General features: G+C 38.6%; 4 protein-coding genes and 1 long non-coding RNA gene across 15 annotated transcripts in view; 3 read left to right on the top strand and 2 right to left on the bottom strand.

Annotated features, from left to right (window-relative positions):
* LOC124174592 (kalirin) overlaps positions 1 to 4,649 on the top strand; it is a 45,886-nt gene extending 41,237 nt beyond the window's left edge. For 4 of the 7 annotated variants that reach the window (XM_046553809.1, XM_046553810.1, XM_046553814.1 and 1 more), the window contains 8 exons: positions 43 to 275; positions 1,671 to 1,929; positions 2,327 to 2,365; positions 2,471 to 3,002; positions 3,115 to 3,643; positions 3,712 to 4,047; positions 4,153 to 4,345; positions 4,437 to 4,649. In XM_046553809.1, coding sequence (XP_046409765.1) covers positions 43 to 275; positions 1,671 to 1,929; positions 2,327 to 2,365; positions 2,471 to 3,002; positions 3,115 to 3,643; positions 3,712 to 4,047; positions 4,153 to 4,345; positions 4,437 to 4,544 — 2,229 coding nt within the window. In that variant the 3' untranslated portion in view covers positions 4,545 to 4,649. Of the gene's footprint in view, positions 1 to 42; positions 276 to 1,670; positions 1,930 to 1,999; positions 2,199 to 2,326; positions 2,366 to 2,470; positions 3,003 to 3,114; positions 3,644 to 3,711; positions 4,048 to 4,152; positions 4,346 to 4,436 lie in introns of those variants that run through there. The other 3 variants (XM_046553813.1, XM_046553815.1, XM_046553816.1) reach the window with 3 other exon arrangements.
* Positions 4,650 to 4,975: 326 nt separating this feature from the next.
* On the bottom strand, positions 4,976 to 25,936 carry LOC124174606 (PR domain zinc finger protein 5-like). Of its 3 annotated transcripts, XM_046553862.1 has the most exons (3): positions 25,925 to 25,936; positions 8,337 to 9,030; positions 4,976 to 8,241 (listed from the first exon to the last, which is right to left on the bottom strand). In XM_046553862.1, the coding sequence occupies exons 2-3, from the start codon at positions 8,640 to 8,642 to the stop codon at positions 5,695 to 5,697; spliced, it is 2,853 nt and encodes a 950-aa protein (XP_046409818.1). In that variant the 5' UTR covers positions 8,643 to 9,030; positions 25,925 to 25,936; the 3' UTR covers positions 4,976 to 5,694. The 3 variants fall into 3 exon arrangements, with proteins under 3 accessions (XP_046409818.1, XP_046409817.1, XP_046409819.1); XM_046553861.1 differs by lacking the exon at positions 25,925 to 25,936 and having other exon boundaries at positions 8,337 to 9,084; XM_046553863.1 differs by lacking the exon at positions 25,925 to 25,936 and having other exon boundaries at positions 4,976 to 8,238; positions 8,337 to 9,084.
* Positions 10,420 to 10,984, top strand: LOC124174633. The gene is made up of 2 exons (XR_006868963.1): positions 10,420 to 10,513; positions 10,883 to 10,984. It is a non-coding gene; the product is annotated as an uncharacterized LOC124174633 (long non-coding RNA).
* On the top strand, positions 17,051 to 18,098 carry LOC124174622 (protein SREK1IP1-like). Its single transcript, XM_046553921.1, has 2 exons — positions 17,051 to 17,245; positions 17,447 to 18,098. The coding sequence occupies exons 1-2, from the start codon at positions 17,207 to 17,209 to the stop codon at positions 17,909 to 17,911; spliced, it is 504 nt and encodes a 167-aa protein (XP_046409877.1). The 5' UTR covers positions 17,051 to 17,206; the 3' UTR covers positions 17,912 to 18,098.
* LOC124174599 (rho guanine nucleotide exchange factor 40-like) overlaps positions 18,298 to 26,837 on the bottom strand; it is a 189,445-nt gene continuing 180,905 nt past the window's right edge. For 2 of the 3 annotated variants that reach the window (XM_046553837.1, XM_046553838.1), the window contains exons 14-22: positions 24,000 to 24,450; positions 23,645 to 23,900; positions 23,123 to 23,198; positions 22,803 to 22,976; positions 22,313 to 22,693; positions 22,056 to 22,199; positions 21,743 to 21,956; positions 21,182 to 21,634; positions 18,298 to 21,079 (exon numbers count right to left, since the gene is read on the bottom strand). In XM_046553837.1, the coding sequence (XP_046409793.1) occupies positions 20,853 to 21,079; positions 21,182 to 21,634; positions 21,743 to 21,956; positions 22,056 to 22,199; positions 22,313 to 22,693; positions 22,803 to 22,976; positions 23,123 to 23,198; positions 23,645 to 23,900; positions 24,000 to 24,450 (2,376 nt within the window). In that variant the 3' untranslated portion in view covers positions 18,298 to 20,852. The remainder of the gene's footprint in view (positions 21,080 to 21,181; positions 21,635 to 21,742; positions 21,957 to 22,055; positions 22,200 to 22,312; positions 22,694 to 22,802; positions 22,977 to 23,122; positions 23,199 to 23,644; positions 23,901 to 23,999; positions 24,451 to 26,837) is intronic. The other variant, XM_046553839.1, reaches the window with a different exon arrangement.

The following is a 26,837-nucleotide window of genomic DNA, read 5'->3' as shown; positions in this document are numbered from 1 at the left end:
AACACAAATTTTCTCTTGTAACTTTCCAATAACGCAATACAGGTGAACAAAATGAGTCTCGACGAGTTGGGAGATGACCCTGAAAGGTTCGTGATCCGTTCGACGGATCCTCGCAAGCCAGGCTTGGGATTCTCGTGCGCAGCAGTGGACGAGAATGAGGCGCGAAAACAGGAATGGGTGGATACGATAACAGCGATCCTGCAAACACAGCGCGATTTCCTTAAGGCAATACAGTCCCCAATTGCCTACCAAAAGGAACTTACCAAAGACCCACTGTAAGCGTCTCCAACTACTCAACTCTTACTGACATTTAACACTCAACCTGTGAATATTCGTTTCAACATATTTTTGTATATTTTATAAAAATACGAACGCTGTAAGCTAGTTAATGGTAGTGTCTCCTTGTCTTTACCCCAAACTTATCCTTTCGTACCCCTCGTCTTTCGCCCTGCTCTTTAGCTTCTCTGAATCTTCTCTCTAATTATTACTCTTTTTACTTACTCTCGCTCCCTGAGCCTGTCACGTGTGCTAATCCGTTCCAATGTGCATATATACATATAGACATATATATATATATATATATAAAAATTCATATATATATATTAATATAATATATTATATAATATATATATATAATAATAATAATATATATATGTATAAATTAAATAATAAAGTGAGGCGCTCAAGAGAGCATACAGTAATGAAATTGGTTATTATTATAATGCAAAATGTACGATATATTTATAATAATTTTAATAACGTTTATAATGGCGCTGAAGTGAACGAGCTGCAGTGCGTGTACATAATACATATTATTGGAAAACTAAAAACAAAAAAAAAAATCAAAAAAAAAAAAACTACTATAATAATCAACTCCTGCGCATAAAAATTTTGTTTAGAATAAAAACGTAAATTGATTGAGAATGTCATTGTGATGCATCGTAATCCCTATTCCCCTAATGCCGATGCACCCTAACTAACTGCTTGTTATTTTATGATTTACCAAAAACACAGTACTACAATATCAAATCGATCTTTCTTACCCAATGTCCACTTGCAATAATTACACCCTTTCACCAAGGTAAATAACTATCATTCCAATAAATAAAGTCGTGGGCGTGCGATTATGCAATTGAATAAGCAAATTTACCATAGTGAAATTTTTCTGTATCTCACCCACACCTTGAAACCTATACTCAAAAGCTATTCAACATTACCTTAATAATAAATTCGAAAAATATACAAATTTTATAACATTTAACCATCGATTCAGGAGTAACTTTCACATTAACATTAATTGCTTGACTATGCACGAAAAAGCAATAAGAAACGAACGGTGCACATTATTCATGCTTTATATTCTATAACTCTATCCAGAGGTCTTGGCGACTTAATCTAAGCAAATCCAAGAGCTTTTTTCCTTGACCTGCGATGCGCTTGAAATAACTTACATTATATTACTACCTTGCTGGATAAAAAAGCAACAGACACAGCTTCTGTTCTGGTCAACATTTTCCCTCATTAATAAAATCATTTTCCATTTCACTGTTAGATAGCAAGAAAAAACATAATCGTGACGACTGACATGGTTAACATCGATTGAATAATGTAGGAAAAATTTGATCTGTAGTACTGTGTTTTCTATTCATTTTTAATTTGCTGGCGTACAGCCGTGGCTCGACACCGGAACCAGTCATTCAAGCAGCGGTGTCAGTTCCCCCAATGCTGACAGTGTCTGGAGCAGCAAATAAGGAAAGAAGCAATCAACGTAAAACGCAGCTGATTCAGCGGTCACACACCGCGGGTGGCTTAGATGGCGATGCGCTGCCTCCTCGGACACCCAGCCCTACTAAGAGTAGACTTAACTTCTTAGAAGGGTTCAGGAACACTCTGCGAGCACGTTCGCCAGTTCGCAACAACTCAATTCCGGTGAGCCCCAATCCCTCTCTGCTATGAAATGAAGTGGAGCCCAAGACTGTTATAGCATTCTTACTTACAGCCAAGGGACTCTTCCGCTTCTTCCTCTTGATGTCTCTCGCTATCCGCTATCTATTGCATTGCCTTCTGTTGTTGCAATGGCAAACTCTCGCTCTTGTACTATTGAAAAAATAAAAGAAAAGATAACAAAAATAACCAAAAAAAAAAAAATAAACAGACAGAAAAAAAGAAATACCGTATGCCCCTAAAGTACAAATACGTATGCCTATAGTTCCACTTTGTAGAAGAATTAAGACATTATCCACTGTCAAAAGATAAACTAGAAATGCTAGAAAAAAATGAGATGAAAAAAAATTCAGAAAAAAAGTATTGGTTCTGAACTAACTAGCACGATGGGTGGTGGTTCTACTGTACATCCTACTGTTGGGTGAGCATGAAATTCTGATGCACGTATATGAATAAAAATCGCATGACGAAGCCGGGAATGTTGCCAGAAAGCAAAGGGATTCTCTTTAATGCGGCGATTCCTCAGGTGGCTCCAGGTGCTCGCGTACGATTAGCCGCTGACTGGGTCAAACTACACGCTGGAGACGAATTGGTCGTATCTCACTTAGATGGACCAGGGCTAGTCGTTTCTCCTATTGATGCAAAGGAAGAATTGTGGATTCCAGCTAGTTTCATTCCCAACTCATCAATCAGCAGAGCATGGTCGTTTCGCCCGAGAAAAATAGACCCAGATCAAGCAGTGTCTAGTCCGCAGAAGGGGCTTGGAGAAAAAATGCCACCAAAAGTACTCAGTGTTTTAACACCTGTAAGAGTTACTGCCGGCGAGGTAGCCAGACTTTCCATAGAAGTTGCACGGGCTGAAGGTGCCACGATTGTTTGGCGGAAGGAGGGAGAATCTCATGATATTGTACCGAGCGAACGCCATAGGCTTTACCATAATTCCGGATTTATATATCTCGAAATTTCTCGTTGTCGTCCGGTGGATTCTGGTGCATATATTTGTAGTATACAGTGTGATAATGGTTCCTGTTCCACGAAAATCTCACTCAATGTAACAGGTTTGTAATGCCGTGTGTATGCACGTCAGTGAAATAACATAATTAAATTACATACTAAATTTATTACTACAACTACAAACTACAAGTATATTTTCTTGACTTCAAAAAATAGGAGGAAACGGAACAACGTGGGCACGTATTTTGGGTACCACAAAGGTTGAAGTAGATTGGGAGTGCCATGATACTGGGTCCTGTAACTTGGAATACAGAACCATACCATCGTTAGAATGGATAACTATTATAAAAGAAGTCAAAACGCGTCCGACAGTCCTGGAATTACTACCTGGGACTTCGTACAGTTTTAGAATAGTTGCAAAGACTGGAAACGCGACATCACCTTCAGCTGTGATAACATTGCCCATGGATGAGGGAATAAGCTGGGAAGCTGAGCAATTCGTCGGACGATATCTGGAGTTGGATGAGCTGGGAAAGGGGAGGTTTGCAGTCGTACGGCGCGCCAGAGACCGCGGTACTGGTCATGAAGTTGCACTTAAACAAACACCACGTCACAAACAATCTAGATCATTCACTCGTTCAGAATACGATTTACTGGCTTCAACGCATCACGCAAACATCGTGAGGGCATTTGCCCTTTTTGAAAATGCTCCACAGCCTGGAGTAGATACAATCGTACTTGAGTTGTGAGTACAACGAAAGATTGTTATTATTCTAACTGATTGAACAGTAAGTAATCGATGCTTTATTTAAGAGTTCGGGGTCCGATGCTGTTCACATACCTATGTGAGAAGAAAGAATATACGGAAGCAGCTGCCAGCAAATATACCAGCCAATTGCTTTCCGCTCTGGATTGGTTACATACCCGACACTTTGCTCATCTCGATGTGAAACCTGAAAATGTTCTGGTCGACCAAGAAACAGAAATCGTCAAGCTTGTTGACTTGGGTGAAGCTGTTCGAGGGCCTGTCGAGGAAGTAGTACCGCCTGCTGACTTAGAGTTTGCAGCTCCTGAATTAGTCCTTGGTAGACCTACTGGTCGTCACACTGATATGTGGGCAACTGGAGTATTCATTTATGTGTTGCTAAGGTGCGTTATGCGTTTCATAGAGCTGTTGAGTAATATACATTGCTTCCCTAGGGCAGGTTTTGATATTCATCGAATTTTTGTACTGATTGCTGCCGAATGTTTCAGTGGCTTGTCACCGTTCCTGGATGATTCGGTCGAGGAAACGACAGCAAATATATTAAAATGTGATTTTTGCTTTCCTGATGAATATTTCAAGAAGGTTTCAAATGATGCAAAAGATCTTCTCGGAAGATTGCTCTGCCTGCATGGAGAAGATCGTGCGTCAGCAGAGAATTGCTTAGAATCTCCATGGTTTAAGGTGATAGTCAGAATTCATTTTTTTAATTGTAAAATAACACATGACTGACGAAGGAGGAAGTGAGTAACTTTTCTTATGCATACTTTTTTAGATTCCCAAAGGCACTACGATACCATCATCTCGAATGGCAGCATTCACAGAGCGTCGGGCACATTGTTCCAAATCACATCAAGACCATAACGATAGTTTTTATTCTTAACAATACATATTGGTCCAGAGTGTTATATCCTATTAACAGTTTATAAGGAAATGCAAAAAGTGACATGTAAATAACAAAGATATATTTAAATTTGTATACCTCGAATGTTGTTTCATATTCATAATCCGTCTTTTTTAATTTGTTAGAATTGCGAAAAATCTTTACCACAAAGCAAGCTAAAACGTTGTAGTATTGTTATTATTATTGTCTCATTATTTTCTTGTTATAATTTACAACATAATTATTAATCATCAATCAAAAATGACGAAGACACGATACGTTTTGATATTTCACAACGTATAAGTGGACTGATTTGTTTGTAATACGGTCTGAAAAATTTAGAATAAAGTAAAATGAATATTGTCAAGAATTTCCGATAATAATATAAAAATTACAGGGTTGAGTGTGGCAGAGAAAAAACAATCGATAAGTGATTTAAAAACCTTGTATTTTCGTCATTACCCCAAAATGCTGAATATATGACAGTTATAAAATTAATACATAAAAAGATTTTTTACCCTTAATTTTTCTGAACTGTTTGGGCCCAATCAAAGGTTTATTTGTATGTGATTTTTGTTTCAAATCTCTTGGGATCATCAATAGAAAGTAATTCAAATATATAATACATCAATAGTACAACTATTATACGTATAGAAAATGCATATATTACACACGTACTAACAATTAGCAGGAAAAAGTACTTAAAAGAAATTGATGAAACAAATGAAATTCATTTTAAAAACTAATAATAGATAATGATGGTGTGTGAACTGCAAATGACAATCACTAGTCTCAGCAATATGTCTTATTCTCTTAGGTTTGGTATTTAAAAAAAATCTAATTCCTCATAGTACGAAAGTTACCACCGACATAGCTGATGTAATTATGGAAATAATCGGTGGCAGCTGTATATACAAATGAATTATTTTTTAATTATATTAATTATACAATATCTAGAAAAATATTCGACTTGATGGTACTTTGTTTTTAACCTGAGCAATTCAAAATAACGTAATAATACCAATACATACCAAGATATGTGGTAACTGATCTCAATTAATTGAATGTATTGCCAGCCACTCAATATTCCAATTATACTAGTGCTAAGCTTTGACTGAAATTGATGCAATAAGTATTGGAATTATATAATTTATTCACTGTCACAGTCGAACGAATCACTTTTAAATCGTTTTGCATGGTGATTATCTTCGTGATTTATTTTATCTTTCTCATGTTCAAACTGTTTTTCACAGTATTGGCATTTGTGAAGTTGCATATCTTTGTCATGCGTGAGCAAATGGTCACACAAATCCCTTGCTAATTTTAATTTGAGTCCACAAATATAACATGTGTGTTCTGTGTCAGAATGAATTCGTTTCATATGTGTATCTAGGCCGCTCTTGTGCTTAAAAGTTGCTTCACACTCTGTGCATTTAAATTTTCGATATTTCTCCAATGTTTGAATAATTGCTGCATTCTCTTTATCTCCGTGTTCACTGAGAAGATGCTGCCGTAGTTTGTGCATGTAATAGAATTTCATACTGCAATGGTCGCATGAATATCTTTGGGCCCAAGGAAATAATTTCTCCAAATTTTTAAACGGTTCTTGATCTTCTTCATTATGATCGCTCCTTTGGTTTTTGGAACTTGAACACTTTTCTTCTAAAAAGTTTTGCGCTTTTCTTGAACTTTGTCTGTTGGAATTGTGAACAGTGGTGATATGATTTCTCAGATGATCTTCACGTTTTATTTTGAGATTGCAAATGGGACAAGAATGCATAACATCGGAATGATATAAATCTATGTGATTTATTCGACTAGAATTTGAGTTGAAAGCCTTTCGACAATGCTCACATTTGAAATTTTTCAAAAGCAAATGTTGAAGCTCATTAGAATGCGATTTGATATGTTTTTCATACTCCACGAATGATTGAAAATCTTGGGTAACTCCATCGCAAAGTAGACAAATGAAATCACCCCTTTTGCTAAGATGGTACTTCATTTTATGAATTCGGAACTTTTCCTTACCTATTAATCTGGCATTACATTCACCGCAATATAAAATTTTAGTTCTATACTTTTCCCAATCCTCTGAAGAATGAGATTCTATGTGTTTAATTAATTCCTCAGCTATTGTATATGAAGCATCGCACAACTGACAATGGAACCAGACCCTTTTCCTTTTATTCCATGTGTCACTATCATGTATGCTTTTATGCTTCTCTAATTTCTTGGTGCTGTAAAACATTCTGCCACAATCATGGCATGGAAACAGCGGAGCTTTATCGTGAGTTGTCATGTGTTTATAAGTAGCAGCCTCGCTGTACATCACATTGTTGCAAATTGTGCAAGTATAAGCAAAAGGTGGATGTAGTCTGTGAATATGTTTACAAAGAGTTTGCTTGCAGGAAAATGTTTTCTCACAGTCATCACAGGCAAATGTTTGATCAAGATGTGGATTCGTGTAACTATTTTTTTCAGGTATAATGGATTTTCTTGAGTCGAATTGCTCGATGTGTGACAGTAACTCATCTTTCTTTGAGACTGTACTGTCGCAATTATTACTATTGTATCTCTGTCCAGGATGAGCCTGAACATAATGTTCTGACAAAGATTTTTCACTCGTGCAGGAAACACTGCAATGTTCACACGTATAGTTTATCGGCGAAGAATGATTCATTGCTATATGGGTTTTTAATTGTCGTCGTAATTTGAAAGTACGGTCACAATGTTTGCATTGAATTCGAAAAGCAGCAACTGGTGATTTCTCTACAACTGTATTAGATTTTGATGCATTTGGTTTATGTTCTTTCTTTATTGTACCCACGACGTCGAGCCAGTTCAATGCAGCATCGTTGTTACTACAGTCTGACAGTAAGTAGCTCACAGTGTTTTCAGTATTTTCACTTGAATAAATTTCGCTATTCAAACTAATTTTTTCTAGAATATTATCGTTGTTCTTCATAATCTCATCAAATTTAGCAACTTCACTATCCATCCATGTAGTATTCAAATTATTTTTAAGCGATAGATTATTTACTTTCAATCGAAACTTCTGTGCCTTACTAACGAGTTTATCTGAAGTCTTAGGATTTCGAGAACAAGCTACATCACCATTGCATTTATTATGACGGTTAGAAAGAGATTCGCTTTCTTGTTTACATTTAAATAGCATACCACGTAGAGTACTGTCTGCTTTGTATATTTGTTGAAAAAATTTATACGACTGTTCCAGTTTTGCAAGACATTCGTGGCATATTTTTTTCGGCAGATCATCACTGTTCTTAATTTCTATAAGCAGTTTTAATTTCGTCAATATACTATTGGAAGAGCGTGTCGTTTCATCGACTATATTGACTAGATTATTTTTCTTCCTTGCACACGTTCTACACATGTTTTTGATAGTTCTCTTCAATTTCATCAAATCACTCGTCGATGTCAGGTGGTTTCGATCATCATTATATCCAACGGAATTTAACTTCAGCTTTGTGCACAAATTTTGTACCGAATGCTCAAAATCCAAATTCTCAGTACTTGCTGATTGACCATGGAAATTCTGGACTGAATTTAATACAGCCTCTATTTTGTTGCCTAATTGAGTTCGGAATTCATTGTCAGATCCTAAATTGGAATCAGTTTCAGATCCTGTAGTGGAGAGGCTCTCAATGCTGTCATTCTGTGTTTGCTGATCAATCTGCTGAGACAAATAATAAAAGTTAAAATAAAAATAATAACTTTTATAGCATTTGGAATGCAACAATTTATTACCATCGCACAACTGTTGTAACTTACGTGAGCATTTTTCATTCCACCAATTTCAGTAGAGTAGCCGAGATCCCAATATTGAATTGGAACTGCGTCTTCCTTCAAAGCTCCTCCTAGGAGGTAGTCATCATCATGGAAATGGTTGCTACAAATAGCAAGTTTCAATGATTCTAATGCAGGAGTCTCACGTGTAAGCAAATCCTCCCGGCCGCTGTTTATCAACCACTTCACACAAAGGCTCGAATTTTTCAGTGGCAGATAATGAAATTGTTGTCCAAGCCGTTGTTTACCACAATTGATGTAACTGCATCTCTCGGTGTTCGGTTCGGTCATTGCAAAATACACTTTTATGAAACTCGTTTTACTCAATACCGCGATACTAAAGAACTTTATGAAATATTACCAATTTCAAGTTGTACGCTTCACCGATGCAAGTACGATTTTATACATTCCACACTACGTAAATTACTGAATATGTCCGGTAATTAACCTCAAACGACATACATAACCTAACATTACAACTGGCACCAACGAGCTCTGATCGCTCTAATAACATTGAAGTTTGATACGGATGGTGGGGAAAAAACACGGAAGCAAAGTTTTTCAATAAATGAGAAACTATACGGCAGTTACTATCATTCTTGGCTGCAGTACTGTAGTGATCGTCACGATTTCAGATGAGTGGAACGGCCCTTTGAATTTTTTCAGTGAGACATTTGAACTATGTACAAAATGCTTTACTAGATCGTTGACTGAAAATTATAAAGACAGTTGCCCCAATGAGCTTTGGTGTGACAAGCGAAAATTGTCGTGCGCTTGCGCCCCTTCAGATGTTCCAACGGTAGAGTTGATAACTTATTTGCAGAACATCAGAGAGTTGCCGATTTCGAGATTGTGCTGGCTGCATTCACCTTCCGAGTAACACTGTCTTCGAAATGGTAAGCCCAAGCCGGTACTTGCCTGTGTGTACTTATCACCTTGTCGGCGATACAAGAAATTAATAATGAGAGTAAATTTCTTCCAAAATTTGTAGCAAAACACAGTGTTCGTACGCACAGGGAAAACCTGAAAAACTGGGAAAACTCAGGGAGTTTCTTACAGCAGAGAGAAGTCAGGGAATTTCGAAAATAGGACTGGAATTTTAAGTTTCTTGGAGAAATTCGTTCTTATACGTACATTACTTGATATCAAACCTACTTTCTTTTTTTTCTTACTGAAAATCGCTGGCTGTTGTTTGTAAATTAGTAGTCGGACAGTAAATTAATTACTAGGTAATATTGAAGGTATTAGTATTATTAAGCGAAAAAATTGTCATTAACCAGCAGCATATTTCTTAGAAGGTTACTGAAAAAAATCTTATTTTCAGGCTGGAACACCTCGAAAAGTCAGGGAATTTCGGGTTCCAAAAAGCGTACGAACCCTGAAAACAGTGATTTAATTGAAGTATAGGTACCTGAGAGCAGAATGTATATATAGATCATAAATAATAATAGATCAGATGTAATAATGATGCTGAGACCAAGAAGTATGTATGTATATGCGGTCCATGTACGATATTATTATATATGATCCATGTACGATTGATACGTCGTGCATACCGTAAATTTTATAATTTTCCTAGAGACAAACTAGATTATCCACAATAATACGGCTATAATATGAAATTAGAAGAATTATTCATTTCGAAATGGGATTCTATTCAACACGCGCTCGATGAATTCCATAACATTAATATTCATAATTATTACAACAACTTTTCATTTCTTCTCTCGATCTTGAATTTCCGTAGGCATGGAATCGAAACGCTGTTTTAGCTAGTCGCAAGTGAAGTATCTACGTTGGGTAGAGAAGCAGAATTGTTTTTCGAAAAGTGTTCGAATGGAAAAAAATTATCCGACGCTGTTTTGAATGTGTTTTTCACATATTTCAGTGTCCATTTAAGCCTGCTTTAGAGGCTTCAAAAAACCGATTTTTTTTTTTGCATAGATGTCTACCCAAACTATCCAAGAATGTGTCCCTAAAATTTCAGTCGCAAATTCAAAATATTTTCGGAGTTACAGAAGAAATAGTGAGCAAGCGTCCAGCAGGTATACGAGCGGTTTTTTGAAGAGTCTGAACCAGTTTTTTGAAGTTTTGAACCAGTTTTTTGAAGATCTGAAGGGCAACTCTATGGACCAGGAATCGCCGATTAGCATATTAATGCGGTAAGTTCAAGAAAATTACGATTTTTTATGTACGAAAACGTTGACGCACGATTTCTCCGTTTTTCATTTTTACGCTTTTTCCTAATTGGCGGGAAAGATAGGAAAAAACCTAAACGTCCTTTCGAAACGAGACAAATTGCATTGCACTCGGGATGAAATTCTCGTCTAGTTGAACCTAAAAAACCTTGAGAAAGTTAAGATTAACCCACTTTTTAAAGAATCTAAAGTGAATTATTTTCGCAAGAAATATGAATTTTTTTTTTCATTTGCGAAAAATTGTTGAATTTTTCACTTTTTGCGGAATTTTCTTGGTTTAACTAGAAGCTTTACTATTGAGAAGTAAAAATTTTTTTGGTTTCTTTGTTTCAGATGGAAATTGTGACCTGCACCTTTCCGGCCGCACGACAAATGCATACTGGAGACGCCTCGGTGAAATGCTTGTACCAGGCATAATATGACATGTATCCTAATGAAAAAATTCGAGAAGACTGTTGAAATACATAACAATGAATCCTGGAAGTTTTGTTTTAATCGGATATTTCTTTCCTTCCCAACAAAATCCTCAAAAAAACCGATTTTTTCAAGCCTCTAAAGCAGGTTCCCCTCTTAATCTGACATGTATCGTTCAAGTCAATACTGAGTTCGAAAACTTTTTGCTCTGGAAATCACGAGTAAAAAACCCCTCAGCATTTTTGCTGGATTTATGGTGAAATTTTCGACGATTTGCAAAATTGCTGAAATCTGTTTATTGATGCACTGTGTCGACGTAATGTTGCGAGGGAAATCGATTGGGTGCAGTCCCAATACGCTGCGATCAACGAATCGAAAGTTACAGCCAAAAAACGAGACCTGTGTTTTCGACATATTTCAGCAGGTGCTTTTTCCTTCGTAATTTCTCTCCTGTTGATCCCACGCTGCTTTTGCTGCGTTTTCTGAGTTGCTGGGGGTCCAATTAGTCAAGAAAGAGTCATCCAAATCGAATCTGAGACCGAAGGTTTTTTGCCCTAAAAAAAAGTAAGGCTAACCCCTTTGTGTTTTTGGCGATAATTTTCGCGATTTCAAAAAGTGCTGGAAGAAATTCTTTTATGTACTTTTCCGACGTAATTTTCCGAGAGAAATCGATTGGGCGCAGTCCGAATACGCTGCGAGCAACGGATCAAAAGTTAGAGCCAAAAAACAAGAACCTGCAATATCCACATTTTTTGACTGGTGCTTTTTCCGTCGTCATTTCTCTGCTGTTGGTCCTACGCTGCTTTTGGTGCGTTTTCTGGGTTGCTGGGGGTCCAATTAGTCAAGAAAGAGTCATCCAAATCGAATCTGAGACCAAAAGTTTTTTGCCCAAAAAAAAAGTAAGGCTAACCCCTTTGTGTTTTTGGCGAAAATTTTCGCGATTTTGAAAAGTGCTGCGATGAATTCTTTCGTGCACTTTTACGACGTAATTTTCCGAGAGAAATCGATTGGGCGCAGTCCGAATACGCTGCGAGCAACGGATCAAAAGTTAGAGCCAAAAAACAAGAACCTGCGATTTCTACATTTTTTGACTGGTGCTTTTTCCGTCGTCATTTCTCTGCTGTTGGTCCTACGCTGCTTTTGCTGCGTTTTCTGGGTTGCTGGGGGTCCAATTAGTCAAGAAAGAGTCATCCAAATCGAATTTGAGGCCAAAAGTTTTTTGCCCAAAAAAAAAGTAAGGCTAACCCCTTTGTGTTTTTGGCGATAATTTTCGCGATTTCAAAAAGTGCTGGAAGAAATTCTTTTATGTACTTTTCCGACGTAATTTTCCGAGAGAAATCGATTGGGCGCAGTCCGAATACGCTGCGAGCAACGGATCAAAAGTTAGAGCCAAAAAACAAGAACCTGCAATATCCACATTTTTTGACTGGTGCTTTTTCCGTCGTCATTTCTCTGCTGTTGGTCCTACGCTGCTTTTGGTGCGTTTTCTGGGTTGCTGGGGGTCCAATTAGTCAAGAAAGAGTCATCCAAATCGAATCTGAGACCAAAAGTTTTTTGCCCAAAAAAAAAGTAAGGCTAACCCCTTTGTGTTTTTGGCGAAAATTTTCGCGATTTTGAAAAGTGCTGCAATGAATTCTTTCGTGCACTTTTACGACGTAATTTTCCGAGAGAAATCGATTGGGCGCAGTCCGAATACGCTGCGAGCAACGGATCAAAAGTTAGAGCCAAAAAACAAGAACCTGCGATTTCTACATTTTTTGACTGGTGCTTTTTCCGTCGTCATTTCTCTGCTGTTGGTCCTACGCTGCTTTTGCTGCGTTTTCTGGGTTGCTGGGGGTCCAATTAGTCAAGAAAGAGTCATCCAAATCGAATTTGAGGCCAAAAGTTTTTTGCCCAAAAAAAAAGTAAGGCTAACCCCTTTGTGTTTTTGGCGAAAATTTTCGCGATTTTGAAAAGTGCTGCAATGAATTCTTTCGTGCACTTTTACGACGTAATTTTCCGAGAGAAATCGATTGGGCGCAGTCCGAATACGCTGCGAGCAACGGATCAAAAGTTAGAGCCAAAAAACAAGAACCTGCGATTTCCACATTTTTTGACTGGTGCTTTTTCCGTCGTCATTTCTCTGCTGTTGGTCCTACGCTGCATTTGCTGCGTTTTCTGGGTTGCTGGGGGTCCAATTAGTCAAGAAAGAGTCATCCAAATCGAATCTGAGGCCAAAAGTTTTTTGCCCAAAAAAAAAGTAAGGCCTTTGTGTTTTTGGCGAAAATTTTCGCGATTTTGAAAAGTGCTGCAATGAATTCTTTCGTGCACTTTTACGACGTAATTTTCCGAGAGAAATCGATTGGGCGCAGTCCGAATACGCTGCGAGCAACGGATCAAAAGTTAGAGCCAAAAAACAAGAACCTGCGATTTCCACATTTTTTGACTGGTGCTTTTTCCGTCGTCATTTCTCCGCTGTTGGTCCTACGCTGCTTTTGCTGCGTTTTCTGGGTTGCTGGGGGTCCAATTAGTCAAGAAAGAGTCATCCAAATCGAATCTGAGGCCAAAAGTTTTTTGCCCAAAAAAAAAGTAAGGCTAACCCCTTTGTGTTTTTGGCGAAAATTTTCGCGATTTTGAAAAGTGCTGCAATGAATTCTTTCGTGCACTTTTACGACGTAATTTTCCGAGAGAAATCGATTGGGCGCAGTCCGAATACGCTGCGAGCAACGGATCAAAAGTTAGAGCCAAAAAACAAGAACCTGCGATTTCCACATTTTTTGACTGGTGCTTTTTCCGTCGTCATTTCTCTGCTGTTGGTCCTACGCTGCTTTTGCTGCGTTTTCTGGGTTGCTGGGGGTCCAATTAGTCAAGAAAGAGTCATCCAAATCGAATCTGAGGCCAAAAGTTTTTTGCCCAAAAAAAAAGTAAGGCTAACCCCTTTGTGTTTTTGGCGAAAATTTTCGCGATTTTGAAAAGTGCTGCAATGAATTCTTTCGTGCACTTTTACGACGTAATTTTCCGAGAGAAATCGATTGGGCGCAGTCCGAATACGCTGCGAGCAACGGATCAAAAGTTAGAGCCAAAAAACAAGAACCTGCGATTTCCACATTTTTTGACTGGTGCTTTTTCCGTCGTCATTTCTCTGCTGTTGGTCCTACGCTGCTTTTGCTGCGTTTTCTGGGTTGCTGGGGGTCCAATTAGTCAAGAAAGAGTCATCCAAATCGAACCTGAGACCAAAAGTTTTTTGCCCAAAAAAAAAGTAAGGCTAACCCCTTTGTGTTTTTGGCGAAAATTTTCGTGATTTTGAAAAGTGCTGCAATGAATTCTTTCGTGCACTTTTACGACGTAATTTTCCGAGAGAAATCGATTGGGCGCAGTCCGAATACGCTGCGAGCAACGGATCAAAAGTTAGAGCCAAAAAACAAGAACCTGCGATTTCCACATTTTTTGACTGGTGCTTTTTCCGTCGTCATTTCTCTGCTGTTGGTCCTACGCTGCTTTTGCTGCGTTTTCTGGGTTGCTGGGGGTCCAATTAGTCAAGAAAGAGTCATCCAAATCGAATCTGAGGCCAAAAGTTTTTTGCCCAAAAAAAAAGTAAGGCTAACCCCTTTGTGTTTTTGGCGAAAATTTTCGCGATTTTGAAAAGTGCTGCAATGAATTCTTTCGTGCACTTTTACGACGTAATTTTCCGAGAGAAATCGATTGGGCGCAGTCCGAATACGCTGCGAGCAACGGATCAAAAGTTAGAGCCAAAAAACAAGAACCTGCGATTTCCACATTTTTTGACTGGTGCTTTTTCCGTCGTCATTTCTCTGCTGTTGGTCCTACGCTGCTTTTGCTGCGTTTTCTGGGTTGCTGGGGGTCCAATTAGTCAAGAAAGAGTCATCCAAATCGAATCTGAGACCAAAAGTTTTTTGCCCAAAAAAAAAGTAAGGCTAACCCCTTTGTGTTTTTGGCGAAAATTTTCGCGATTCTGAAAAGTGCTGGAAGAAATTCTTTCATGCACTTTTCCGACGTCATTTTCCGAGAGAAATCGATTGGGCGCAGTCCGAATACGCTGCGAGCAACGGATCGAAAGTTAGAGCCAAAAAACAAGAACCTGCGATTTCCACATTTTTTGACTGGTGCTTTTTCCGTCGTCATTTCTCTGCTGTTGGTCCTACGCTGCTTTTGCTGCGTTTTCTGGGTTGCTGGGGGTCCAATTAGTCAAGAAAGAGTCATCCAAATCGAATCTGAGACCAAAAGTTTTTTGCCCAAAAAAAAAGTAAGGCTAACCCCTTTGTGTTTTTGGCGAAAATTTTCGCGATTTTGAAAAGTGCTGCAATGAATTCTTTCGTGCACTTTTACGACGTAATTTTCCGAGAGAAATCGATTGGGCGCAGTCCGAATACGCTGCGAGCAACGGATCAAAAGTTAGAGCCAAAAAACAAGAACCTGCGATTTCCACATTTTTTGACTGGCGCTTTTTCCGTCGTCATTTCTCTGCTGTTGGTCCTACGCTGCTTTTGCTGCGTTTTCTGGGTTGCTGGGGGTCCGATTAGTCAAGAAAGAGTCATCCAAATCGAATCTGAGACCAAAAGTTTTTTGCCCAAAAAAAAAGTAAGGCTAACCCCTTTGTTTTTTTGGCGAAAATTTTCGCGATTTTGAAAAGTGCTGCAATAAATTCTTTCGCGCACTTTTCCGACGTAATTTTCCGAGAGAAATCGATTGGGCGCAGTCCGAATACGCTGCGAGCAACGGATCAAAAGTTAGAGCCAAAAAACAAGAACCTGCGATTTCCACATTTTTTGACTGGTGCTTTTTCCGTCGTCATTTCTCTGCTGTTGGTCCTACGCTGCTTTTGCTGCGTTTTCTGGGTTGCTGGGGGTCCAATTAGTCAAGAAAGAGTCATCCAAATCGAATCTGAGACCAAAAGTTTTTTGCCCAAAAAAAAAGTAAGGCTTGTGTTTTTTGAGTTCTTGGTGGTCCAATTAGTCAGGAAAGGGTCATACAAACCGAGTCTGAGACGAAAAATTTTTGGCACCAAAAATGAAGAAAAAACCGACGCTAAATATTGCCACAGAATCTTGCTGCGATTGAAAATCTAGCCTTGGAATGCTATGTCATGTCTATAAGCTAGATAGTACCGAGCTTGATGGGGAACAATTTTCCGTGGCATGTTCCCTGTCCACCAGGTGAATTACCCACAAATCCTGAATATCCCTGGAATTCTGTAGAAGCAGGTGCTGCCCTAGCGTATATACTACCATTGGTACAAAAAGTACGGCGGAGGAGTGAGATAGAGCATACATGCCACACAAACCAGTCTGTCGCTACAACCTAGTTGGCCGATATGTTTTCTTCTATAGCTTTTTGCACTAGTTGCACGGTCCTACATACTGTTAAGACAGCTCCGACGGTGGGGAAGGGTCCAGAACGTCACTCGTTTTTGCATTTCACTTTCTGAGCGTGTCGAGCGCAACGATCTAGGGGTATTTTTTGAAAGTAATGTAATGGCTTGCTTATGCTGAGAACATAACCTCTATTCTCCAAGTATTGTTGTATACGCTGTACATTGTATCTCTTGATAATAATTACCGTTCAAAGTCTATGTAAGTCGAAAAAAATTATCGCGAGTGAAAAATGGGGAAAGCTTGTGGTGTTCCCGAATGTAACAAACTGCACAAGAGTAATAAGCGTTCTATGTTTAAAGTACTGTCTAGCGAAATAGAACGCAAGTTTCCATGTTTTCTAGTGTATCTAAGTTCTGGTTTGAGCGCTAGTGTGTATAGGTCCACACAAAAATAAAGAGATCTGTAATTTAAAAAAAATGCAGATATAACAATTATGTAAACAAGAAAATATTAATAACATAGATGGGTCTTACATACAGGTCTTGCAACGAACTGAAATTTGAGTGGTGAGGGTAGCCGCGTTATTGTCCAGATTTTTTTTGCCACTAGTGGCCACTACGCGACGCTGTCAGTTATTCTATGAATATCAAAAAGATTGGTTAGGGTTCGGCCAAATAATAATAATAAGCTTATGAATAACTCGCAGCGCTGCTCCTGTGGCCATAAGTTGTACTTTTGTTTCGGACGTGAACTGACAACCCCCCACCAGGTTCGTTGCAACACCTGTATGTAGGACTGTGTGTTTGACTAACAACAGCAAACGGTCACTAGTACGAAATAGGTTGCAAGGAATAAGAGCTTCATAAATTTGTTCACATTAATTTAAGTTAATAAAAGTGTCGTGCTGAGAATACACGTCTAGATCGCAAGCATGTCTATGAGTTCAAATCATAACAGTAATACTGTCACTGTAAGTACTGTCCAATAATTTTCGGTGAGGTTGATTGTATAATGTTAGTTGTCAGAATCGAGTGGACTCTTCCACAGGGATCACGATGATTTATTCCCGCCAACATTAAGGTTTCCACTTTGAATAAAGTGAAAACTTTCTGTTTCATTCAATAGCATACTTAGAATTGTTCGCAACTGTTAAAATTGTATATATTTGCAGACGCAAGCCGTAATGGATCCCGAATTCTTATCCAGATTAATTCCACAAAACAAGGAACAAGTTCGACCGGCGTGCAAGAAATGTGGCTATGCTGGTCACCTGACATTTCAATGCAGGAATTTCATAAAGGTTGATCCAAACAAGGAAATAGTATTGGACGTCAGTAGCACGAGCTCTGATAGTGATGAAAATTATCTATCTCCACTGACTGAGTTGCGCGAAAAGGAACTAAAAAAGAAACAGAAGAAAGCAAAGAAGAAGAAAAAGAAGGAAAAGAAGCTTAAAAAAAAATCATCCAAACGCAAACGGTCGAGATCCAGATCTAGATCAGAGAGCTCTGATTACGAATCCGAAACTTCAGAGAAAAAGAAAAAGAAATACAAGAAAAAGAGTAAAAAATCAAAACACAAAAAACAGAATAAGCACAGCTCCTCCGATTCTGATAGCGACAGCGACTCTGATTGAAATTTTGAACTACCACATGTAATTTTTAGAAATAATGAATTAATATGAACTGATTTAGGAAGTATGTTATTGTAAATATTTAAACTTAGTTTTATACAATTACGTGGTAAACACGGTTACATCGCTCTATGCGGCATGTGACGATTGAGAATATCAAATTCTGTGGAATAAATATTTTACTTTTTTATATCTGAGCTTTTCATGATCGCCTTGCAATTTCCAAATGATATAATACGTAAGTACTTGCGTGATAACGCAAAATACAATGCGAAAATATAATTTTATAAGGAAATTTCCAGTTCTGGAAAGGAGTTTGTCCACAAGCAATAATCTGGTAATCTGTCTGATTGTACGACGACCAAGACAATAGAAAAAGACTGAATTCGCTACAAAAGGCACCCAATATAATATATTTAATCAAGTAATAAAATACATCGGTGTTAGACACAGTACAATACTGAGATAATCATGTGTTTATATATAATATTTTTTTTATATATATATGTATATATATATATATATATATATACAATTGATTAATTGTAAGATAAGATTAAGATCTCAAGGTAGGTACATATTCAAAACTAACTGTCTAAAAACAAAAAATAATATGAATAATAAATACCTTAAAAGTACATCAATGTTAAATGACTATTGGTACAACAATACTTTACAAGGTACTACCGACATGTACGGCATATCACTTCGGTAATAACTTGTGAAAAAGTTTGTATAGTACTAAAACGTGGTACGAAGAAAATGGTAAAAAATAGTTATCGTTTCTATGATATTTTGTTTTCTTGATCTAGTTCGGTTATTTGAAACTTATGAGAACGTGCTCAGCCAAGTGCACCAACTTCTATTTTCAAACTACCGTTGTATAAATACGTATATTTTCAACGAATCTGTTTGAAAATAATTTTGATTTCAATTTAATACACAAATAAAATTTCCTCAATTCAACATTTGCATGATTTGATCCATTACCATCGAATTATTCAGGTGCATCAGACTGGGATGATGTTATTTTTGCAAATTGCAACGCGCTAAGTTGACAGTTTTACGATTTATTATCCTATAATTTCAATAATCTGACACGTAAAAGAAAACGCATTTCAACTACGGTCACTTTCCATAAGATATATTGCAATACCTTGGCAGACCATTAAATTAAACTAAAATAAAATGGAAAATAATGGCTGCACGAGAACGCTAGCTATAGCTGCTTGAATTATACGTGCGATGATACAGTGATTTTGTATTGTTGGAATGACCCAAATAAAAGGTTCAAATTCATTTCATTCCAATCTCTCATAGTTCAGACAAACACACCTCAGTTATTTATCAATTGTATTACAGTACAAAAATATAAATTTTGTTTACTATAATTAGGTCCGTAAATTTCTGTACACAACGTAAAGCCGAATACACAAAATCATTTATTTTTAATTATAACGACGTTATATAAGAGGAATCTATTGCATAAAAGAAAAATATAGAATGGCAAATCTGAACAAATGTTTGTCCGAACCAATCGCGTCTAATTTATCAAATAGTTCAAGGACTTGTGGCCTCTGTCTTAAGATGAGCTTATAATTTGTTTGATTAAACTTTTCTCTAAGCTGCTCTAAAACTAGCGACCACACGCGTAGACTTTAACTTATATGTGTATGTGCATATGTTTGAATTCATATATACCTATGTATATCTATTTGTAGTATTTTTAAACATAAAATCTATGAAATAAAAATTTGGCTTCTGTGTACAGGCCAGAGTTAATGCTAATATACTATTAAACTAAGAGTAATTAAAGGTTGTACAAATAAACTGACATACATATCATTTATGAAAAATCTGATATATTCTATATTTAATATATAATCTGGAAATGATAATAGACTATGGTTGTTTCTATCAATTATGGCTGTATAGTATAAATTTCAATATTACAATATAATACAACGTGGTATGTATGTATGTATATAATGTGTTTATGTACGTGTGCGTATTGTTGATCCTCCTGAACGAATCACGGATTTTTTTTAATAATTTTTCGTAGTATATGTCCAAGATATTCGGTCGCGATAACTAAAAACATTGTAATTAACGTTCGAATTTTAAAAACACACAGCTAGGCAAGATTTTTTGGTTGTCATATTTTGTTTGCACAATGAAGATTAAGAAACTTTGTGAAAATGGTTTTGAATCTTTGGTCCAGACGAAGAATAATACGTTTATATTATAATCTCGATCGGGAGGATCGACATTTCAATCAGCTCTAACAATCTGTGAAAAAACAATCAATGTCTTATTCAAAGAAATCATTTATACGTGAAAAATATTTTTTTGCAGTCAGACGTGTGACCATTTTATTATTAGATATAAAACAATTACTTTCAGCTACCCTTTTTCGTATTAATCATACTACAACAGCTCTAAATTCAGCTTACTTTTTTCCTGTCTGTAAAAACATGTTTGAGCTAGTTCGATGCTCAATTGTAAGACATTATGTTACGTCGTAGACAAATTGGACCGAAGTATCTATGCCTGATGAAAAGTTAAGTATCGATTCACTTTGTATAACAATAGAATGCAATACAAACGTTAACCAATTACGTAATTTAATTACGCGTGACCCCTTACAGTTGCCGTTTGTTCCCTCATGATATTTTCTAAATCCCATGACAAGAGAATCAAAGCGTAGGACAATTACTTGCGTCGTTACGATAATAATCAATAGATGAAACGTGATCTTCTATAGGTATTAATTGAATATATAGCTATATTAATACCAGTGTAAATCGCGTAGAAAAATTATGATAAACGTGGTGCATTTTGTCACAAGTGAATCGATTCACATACACATGTATAACTATAGATGATAATTTCAATCGCATTTTTAAACTCGCGTGTCACTGGGCTATAGGTTATTACCTAATAATTACAAATTAATTGAGATATCCTGGTCATAAGGTGTCAGATTACTGTCAGAAACGGACGGCTGCATTGTTACTGGAACCGAAGTCGCGTTCGTTGGCGATTGGAGCGGAGTTGACGTAGCTGGTAGGTGAGACGTTGGACTTTCCAGTGAGGAATTCCAGTGGTTTCTTTCAGTACCCTCGCCACCGTCGTCGGATACGATTGAAATATCGGCGATTATGCCACTTTCTAGGAAACGAAACAAAAAACAAACATAATAATAACAACAAGTCAGGTAAAACTTTTGGAATAAGGAAATGAGGAGATTTTTTTCTTTCTCAGTCAACTCACCGACGCTGCACTGACTGTTCAATGTGGTGCTTCGGTGATGCGGACGAGGACTTGTGTCCAGCCCTAAATGCAGCGTTGCTGTGGGTCCGCTGCTTCCGCCACTGCTCGATGAAGAGCTAACAGAGATTACGCTGTGTGGCCTTCGACTACAGCGACCAGAATCCTCCGAAACCGAGACTGCTATGGAGTTTCTGAACCTCGGAGCTGTTTGTCGATAAATAAATATTACACTTGCAATATGATTTTTATACAAACGTTGGTAAAAAAATAGTAGTTGTCGTTGGTTTTTAGACAAAAATAACGCCAGAAACAAATCGGTGTATACCGTATACATACTTTTGGAAAGCTGAGCAACGCTGATCGAACGATCGTTGATCTGGTCGGCACTTGGCCTGATGTCAAGACACGGTTTGTTGCCAATGCCCATACTCGACATCTCTGCCAGGCGCACTTCTGTAATATCATAATAATATTCAATTAGTGGCAAAGGAAAAAAAGTGAATTGAAAAACCAGTGTGAAATCATGTAATTATACTGTACGAACAGAGTGTATGAGTTTACCTCTGTTTCGGAGCGCCTGTTTCCAGAGAAGATTGCTAAGCTCCTCAGTCCAGGTCTTTTTAATATCTTCGTTAGCACATTGCAAGGTGTAGGTATCCCCGGGTTTTCTCTTGCGGAACCAGATTTCAAATTTAGTCGGCGAATCGGCTATCACAGCTGTCAATCCTATGTCAGTCGTTTTGATGCTATTTTTGTAGATATATATGTCAAGGTTCTGGAATTGGTAAAAATAAAATAATAGATACAATTTGTACAGCATCGAGTTTTCATTTTTTAAAAATAATTATCACTATAACGATGGGCATTTCCATACCTTTCTATCCGGGAATCTTCTGGCCTTGCTGAACAGTATCAGATCCTCGAAAAGAAACACTTGTCTCAGGCACTTTTTACCCTTTCCTTGCCAAACGAGGAATTCGTTTTGCCTTAGCAACCTCCCCTGCTCCTTGACGTTAACCTGGAGAGAGAGGGAATGAGAAACCGAGATAAAGATTTGGTAACTAAAATGACGAATGCACAATTCATCTATAAATGCGAAGTGACAAAAGTAAATAAAGAAAGAATACTTACGTCACAATCTCGCAGAGAGTCCATAGCAAGGAGATCGTTGCCATGGCGTAGTTGGAATCGTACCATTTGTTCGGCAGCTCTCAGATCCGCTTCCCCCTCGACGAGAGGTTTCGGTTCTTCTTCCTTGTCCTCTTTGTCTTCTTTCTCGTCTTTATTGGCTATCTGATCGGAGAGATCGGTGCCAGCTTTGACGAGCTGCTGCAAAAGCAGAGCGTATTTCCCCATCCGCTGCACCGGTTTCAGCAAGTAGCTCGCCAAATCCATCTTATCTCCAAGCTCCAACTGTTTTGTTTTGAAAAATGCTGTCCCATACTCGGCCATCAGAGAGTCAGAGTTGGGCTTATTTTTGTTGTAAAGTGCGTAAAGGTAAAACTTTTTCTCCTGTAAAACGAAAGGCCGTAATTAGCTGAAGTTGAGTGGCAATATTCTAGTGACGATACTAACTAATTAAACCAGAATAATCAATGCTAAATTCAATAAGTTAACTTACGTGTCTTATGAAGCACTGTCCAACGAACATTGGACACTGTTCGCACTGTTCTAATTCCCGGAGGAAATGTTGGCTATGAAATTCGTATATTTTTTCAACATTGCCAAATATAACGTTCCTCTGCCCCCGAAGAGCCTGCGGAATGTCTTCCCGCACCAGTTCCGGAATGTAATTCTGTAGTTTCAAAAGAAAATGAAATTTAAGTCCATAAATATTACCAAACGAGTGAGTTATTTTAATCTCGAGGAAAGTCGATTCAAAAACTGCCAATATACCTACAAACTGTCTAGACTACAAGTTTGTTATTCTTGATATATTACCTCTATTATGTACTCAAGTGATTTCACGTAATCTCGTTCAGTCTGTATCATCTCCCTCATTATGAGCAGTATTGTTCTGTAAGCACGGAAACATTTCGTTAGTTATATGTTATAGAAACGGAAAATAATTAGTTTTGTGTTTCTTCGATAAAACAAAAATTGATGCAAGGACATGGCAGTAGACTAATAAGTAAACTATATGTAGGTACTTGTATTATCAAGCAATAAGATTCGATTGCTCGTATAAAATCCGTAATCCATCCGTTGGTAGAGAAAATTGAAAGAAATAAAAACAAATAATTATTTAACGTTTCTCTGCGTCTTATGAACATACAAAAATTGGATATTTTTCCACGTACAGGTCCCAAGAGAATAAAAAAAAAAAATCTTCTACTTCATAGAAAGCGTCATGGAGATAGAAAATGTCGAAGAGACAATAGCTTCCAGCAATAATCGATGAAGAAATTTACTTTACAAAAACGTTTACACGTAAGATGTTTTAATATTTGCGTCACAACATACTTCTTAGCTTTCATTCCAGGCGCAATACTGGGTGCTCGGTGCAGGTGCGAATTGACGGGTGGTTTTGCAAGGCGTCGAGGCGCCGGTGATCGGGGCGGTGAACGTGGTGGAGAGGAGTCAAGAAGCTGTTCGGCGCTTTCGCGAAGCTCGGCGATATTGTCGAGGGCAGGACGACCGCCGTTTCCTGATCCCGAACCGACGCCGCCGTCAACGGGACAGGAACAGGAAGCGCTGTCGCTGTCGTCCCAGGAAGTGCCTGAAGTAAGTCGAAATAAGAGAATTAATTACAGGATATTTATTATTCGGCGATTAATCGCAGCATTGTTTCCATAAAGAAAAATCCCTGATAACTAACGTTTCGTCAGGCTGTCGTCCCAGGAAGCGGCAGATCCGGTAGCGGCGAAGGATCTTCTCCTGGCAGGACTACCGGGAGCTGATTGAGACCTCGTCAGCTCGAGAGCTTCGGCGCACCTGTTTCTGGCTACGCGACACTGCTCCAGGAGTGATTCGTTGCCGAGTTTTTCAGCGAGGGTAACCATCTCGGCGAAATGTTCCTGGGGAAGCGGCGGCCTCGCCATAAGAAACTGCTGGGCACGACGATCGCCGACCACCCTCGTAGCCTCCAGTGCCCATTCGTAGGCTCGGTCCAGGAGCAGAAAACATCGCGAAGTGTCCTCCAGACGCTCCCTCGTGTCCTCTAGACGCGAACCGAAACCACGTAGATGCTGTTTCAGGGAACGCGCCAACTCCCGGAGACCGCTCGTGTTCGCCGCCTCCGCGAGGTCGCTACCCTTGTCCAGGTGTTTCTGAAAAGAGAGTGAAATAAGGGAGAATTAAACGAAGGTTAGCGACAATCGAGAGGTGGGATTCACGTTTGAAAACCATTTGGCATTGTCGCAGCTGAAACCTATATTCGCCTATTTCACATTTCAGATTTCCGAAAACACGAGGTGTCAAAAAAACGTGCATCTACGACACGCGATGCGATTCAAGAGGGGAGGAGGTGACATCTGCTTTCAGAGGTTTTTAGGGACATCGAGGTTTCGCCCTGATGCGCAGAGGTATTAGCGAGGAAATCAGGAGGAAGCGGTGAATGTCGGATTAATAAGAAAAAGCCGACAACACCGAGGATCGATAATGATGCGGGATGTTTCGAATTTGTAAGGGTTCTTTTGATACTGCGGGTACACCCTCGATGGCGATGGAACCTAAGGGGGTACACAAGCGTTCATTGGCCGATTAATCATCGATCATCTTCGCGGTCGGGGAGCTTTTGTGATATCACATGGAAAGAAAGAACACATGATGAACTAAAAGGGGATGTAACCGAACAATAGACGAGCCAGGATGCCTCCATCAACTGTAACGAGCATCGGCTGCTCATCTTCGTTCATATAAATTGTACTCGATTAACGATAACTTCTGTTAGGATTAAACGTTGATCGAGCGACTATTTGGTACAATTTTGTGATAGGTATTTTGTCGGTGTCTCAGTCGTCTAGCGTAGCTACTTGAAAATGCGAAAGTTTTTTTTTTCTTTTAACATATATAGACAAACTCGGTGAATAAAGACGAATAAGAAACCGCGAATTACCTTGAAGACGATCATGCATAGATCCTTAGCGGATTTACGCGAATGTAATAATATATGTACGTACATACACAGACATATCGTGATAATCGCGATATCTGATTGACGGTGAGCGTGCTGTATGAGAGGCTGAATAACGCGAAGCTGAACGGTGCAAAAGTGAAGAAGTTAATTTCCCTCGTCACCGGAAATAGCCAGAGGCCGTACAAATCGACGCGTTATACACGCGGGGTTTGATTTCTCCCGGTTCTTCGGCTTATTGTTAGAGGACGTAGTCCGGCAAATTTGTTTTTGACATAGCGAGAGAAATTTTTTAGTTTCAGTCACTCCAAGCACAGTCCTTAACTGTATAATAATTTTTTACCATGACCGAAAATTAGAGTTCCGGAAAGATACGAAGTGAAAACGAGTTTTTGCATCACTTACCAAAAAATGCGGTATTATCGAATACAACTTTTTTTTTTTTTCATTTTCAACAATGTTTAAACCGCTATCGTAACCAAAGAAATTTTGCTAAAAATTTTTTAAAGCTACCGTAGCAATAAATGAAATACTTGTCACAATCGGTGAACACATTTCAATGGCATAAACTGTGCGAGCCGCAAACTTCGTAGTACAAGTTACAGTCGTGTGAGCTCAGGGAACCGGAAAATCTGTTCATTGTCAGCGATACGCTTGGACGGAGGGACGAGCACGCGTCTTGTTCACCTTAATCGCAAACCTCGGTTGAAACATGCTTAGAAATTCGCAATTTTCCTCTCTTGCGAAAGTCGGAGGACGCTGGGTACACATACCTAGTTGGAATTCAAATCACGCGTCGAATAATTACAAAGGGAATCGCTTAGCGTTTCCAGGAGCTTTTTCCCACCCCTTATCCTGCTTTATTGTACAAGGGTAGAAAAATCCGACCGGCCCAGTTTCCAGTCGCGTGTCCTTTGCAAGCTCGTAAATATTACGGTCAACCACAATGAGCCTGGTAACGATGTTTGATTAGGGGAATTTTATTCGGTCATAAATATAGAGAAGAGCACCGAGAAGAATCGAAAGTATCAAAATAAATTAAACATTGTATTTTTAGGAGGGGGGATGGAGGATGAAACTTGCGGGTCTTGTTTGCACTCTGCGAGAAAACCGCATGTTGCGGTTTGGGCATGAAATATGGGCCGCCCTTTCGGCACGAGGGAAAACTTTCGGGCTGAACGATCCCCGTCCCCCTTTTCTCTGTCTCTTGGGGGGGATATTTTATTTTTGGGGCTCCATAAATCCCAATTTCCACGCCATCGTGCGCGTAGATAGTGTATCTATATGCAAGTCGACGGATGAACGAATGCATTGTGAAAATGCCCAAGTGCGGGGCGTGAAAGGCACTTAACCATATGATACAAACAAGCTGGGGTAGTTATTGAATTTGGTAAATTTAATACACGTGCCGGCGTACATGTAAGCTGAAGCTGGCTTACGAGGGCTACGATATATAAACAAAGGGGGCGCCGGAAATTGTTTGTCGAAATTCTCTCTTGTCTATATGGAATTTGTTTCTTACGGAAAAATTAAGACCGATGAAGCTATGATTAAAATTCGCCAAGTCTCTTGACGAAAGTT

This window comes from Neodiprion fabricii, chromosome 2 (genome assembly GCF_021155785.1).
Source record: "Neodiprion fabricii isolate iyNeoFabr1 chromosome 2, iyNeoFabr1.1, whole genome shotgun sequence".
In the NCBI taxonomy this organism is placed as follows: domain Eukaryota; kingdom Metazoa; phylum Arthropoda; class Insecta; order Hymenoptera; family Diprionidae; genus Neodiprion; species Neodiprion fabricii.
This window is presented reverse-complemented; position numbering and strand designations above follow the sequence as displayed.

Coding starts and splice junctions, on each gene's coding strand:
- LOC124174606 (XM_046553862.1), bottom strand. CDS start 8,642: ATGACCGAACCGAACACCGAGAGATGCAGTTACATCAATTGTGGTAAA. Junction 8,242..8,336: donor GTGGAATGAAAAATGCTCAC/GTAAGTTACAAC, acceptor TATTTGTCTCAG/CAGATTGATCAGCAAACACA.
- LOC124174622 (XM_046553921.1), top strand. CDS start 17,207: ATGTCTATGAGTTCAAATCATAACAGTAATACTGTCACT. Junction 17,246..17,446: donor ATAACAGTAATACTGTCACT/GTAAGTACTGTC, acceptor ATATATTTGCAG/ACGCAAGCCGTAATGGATCC.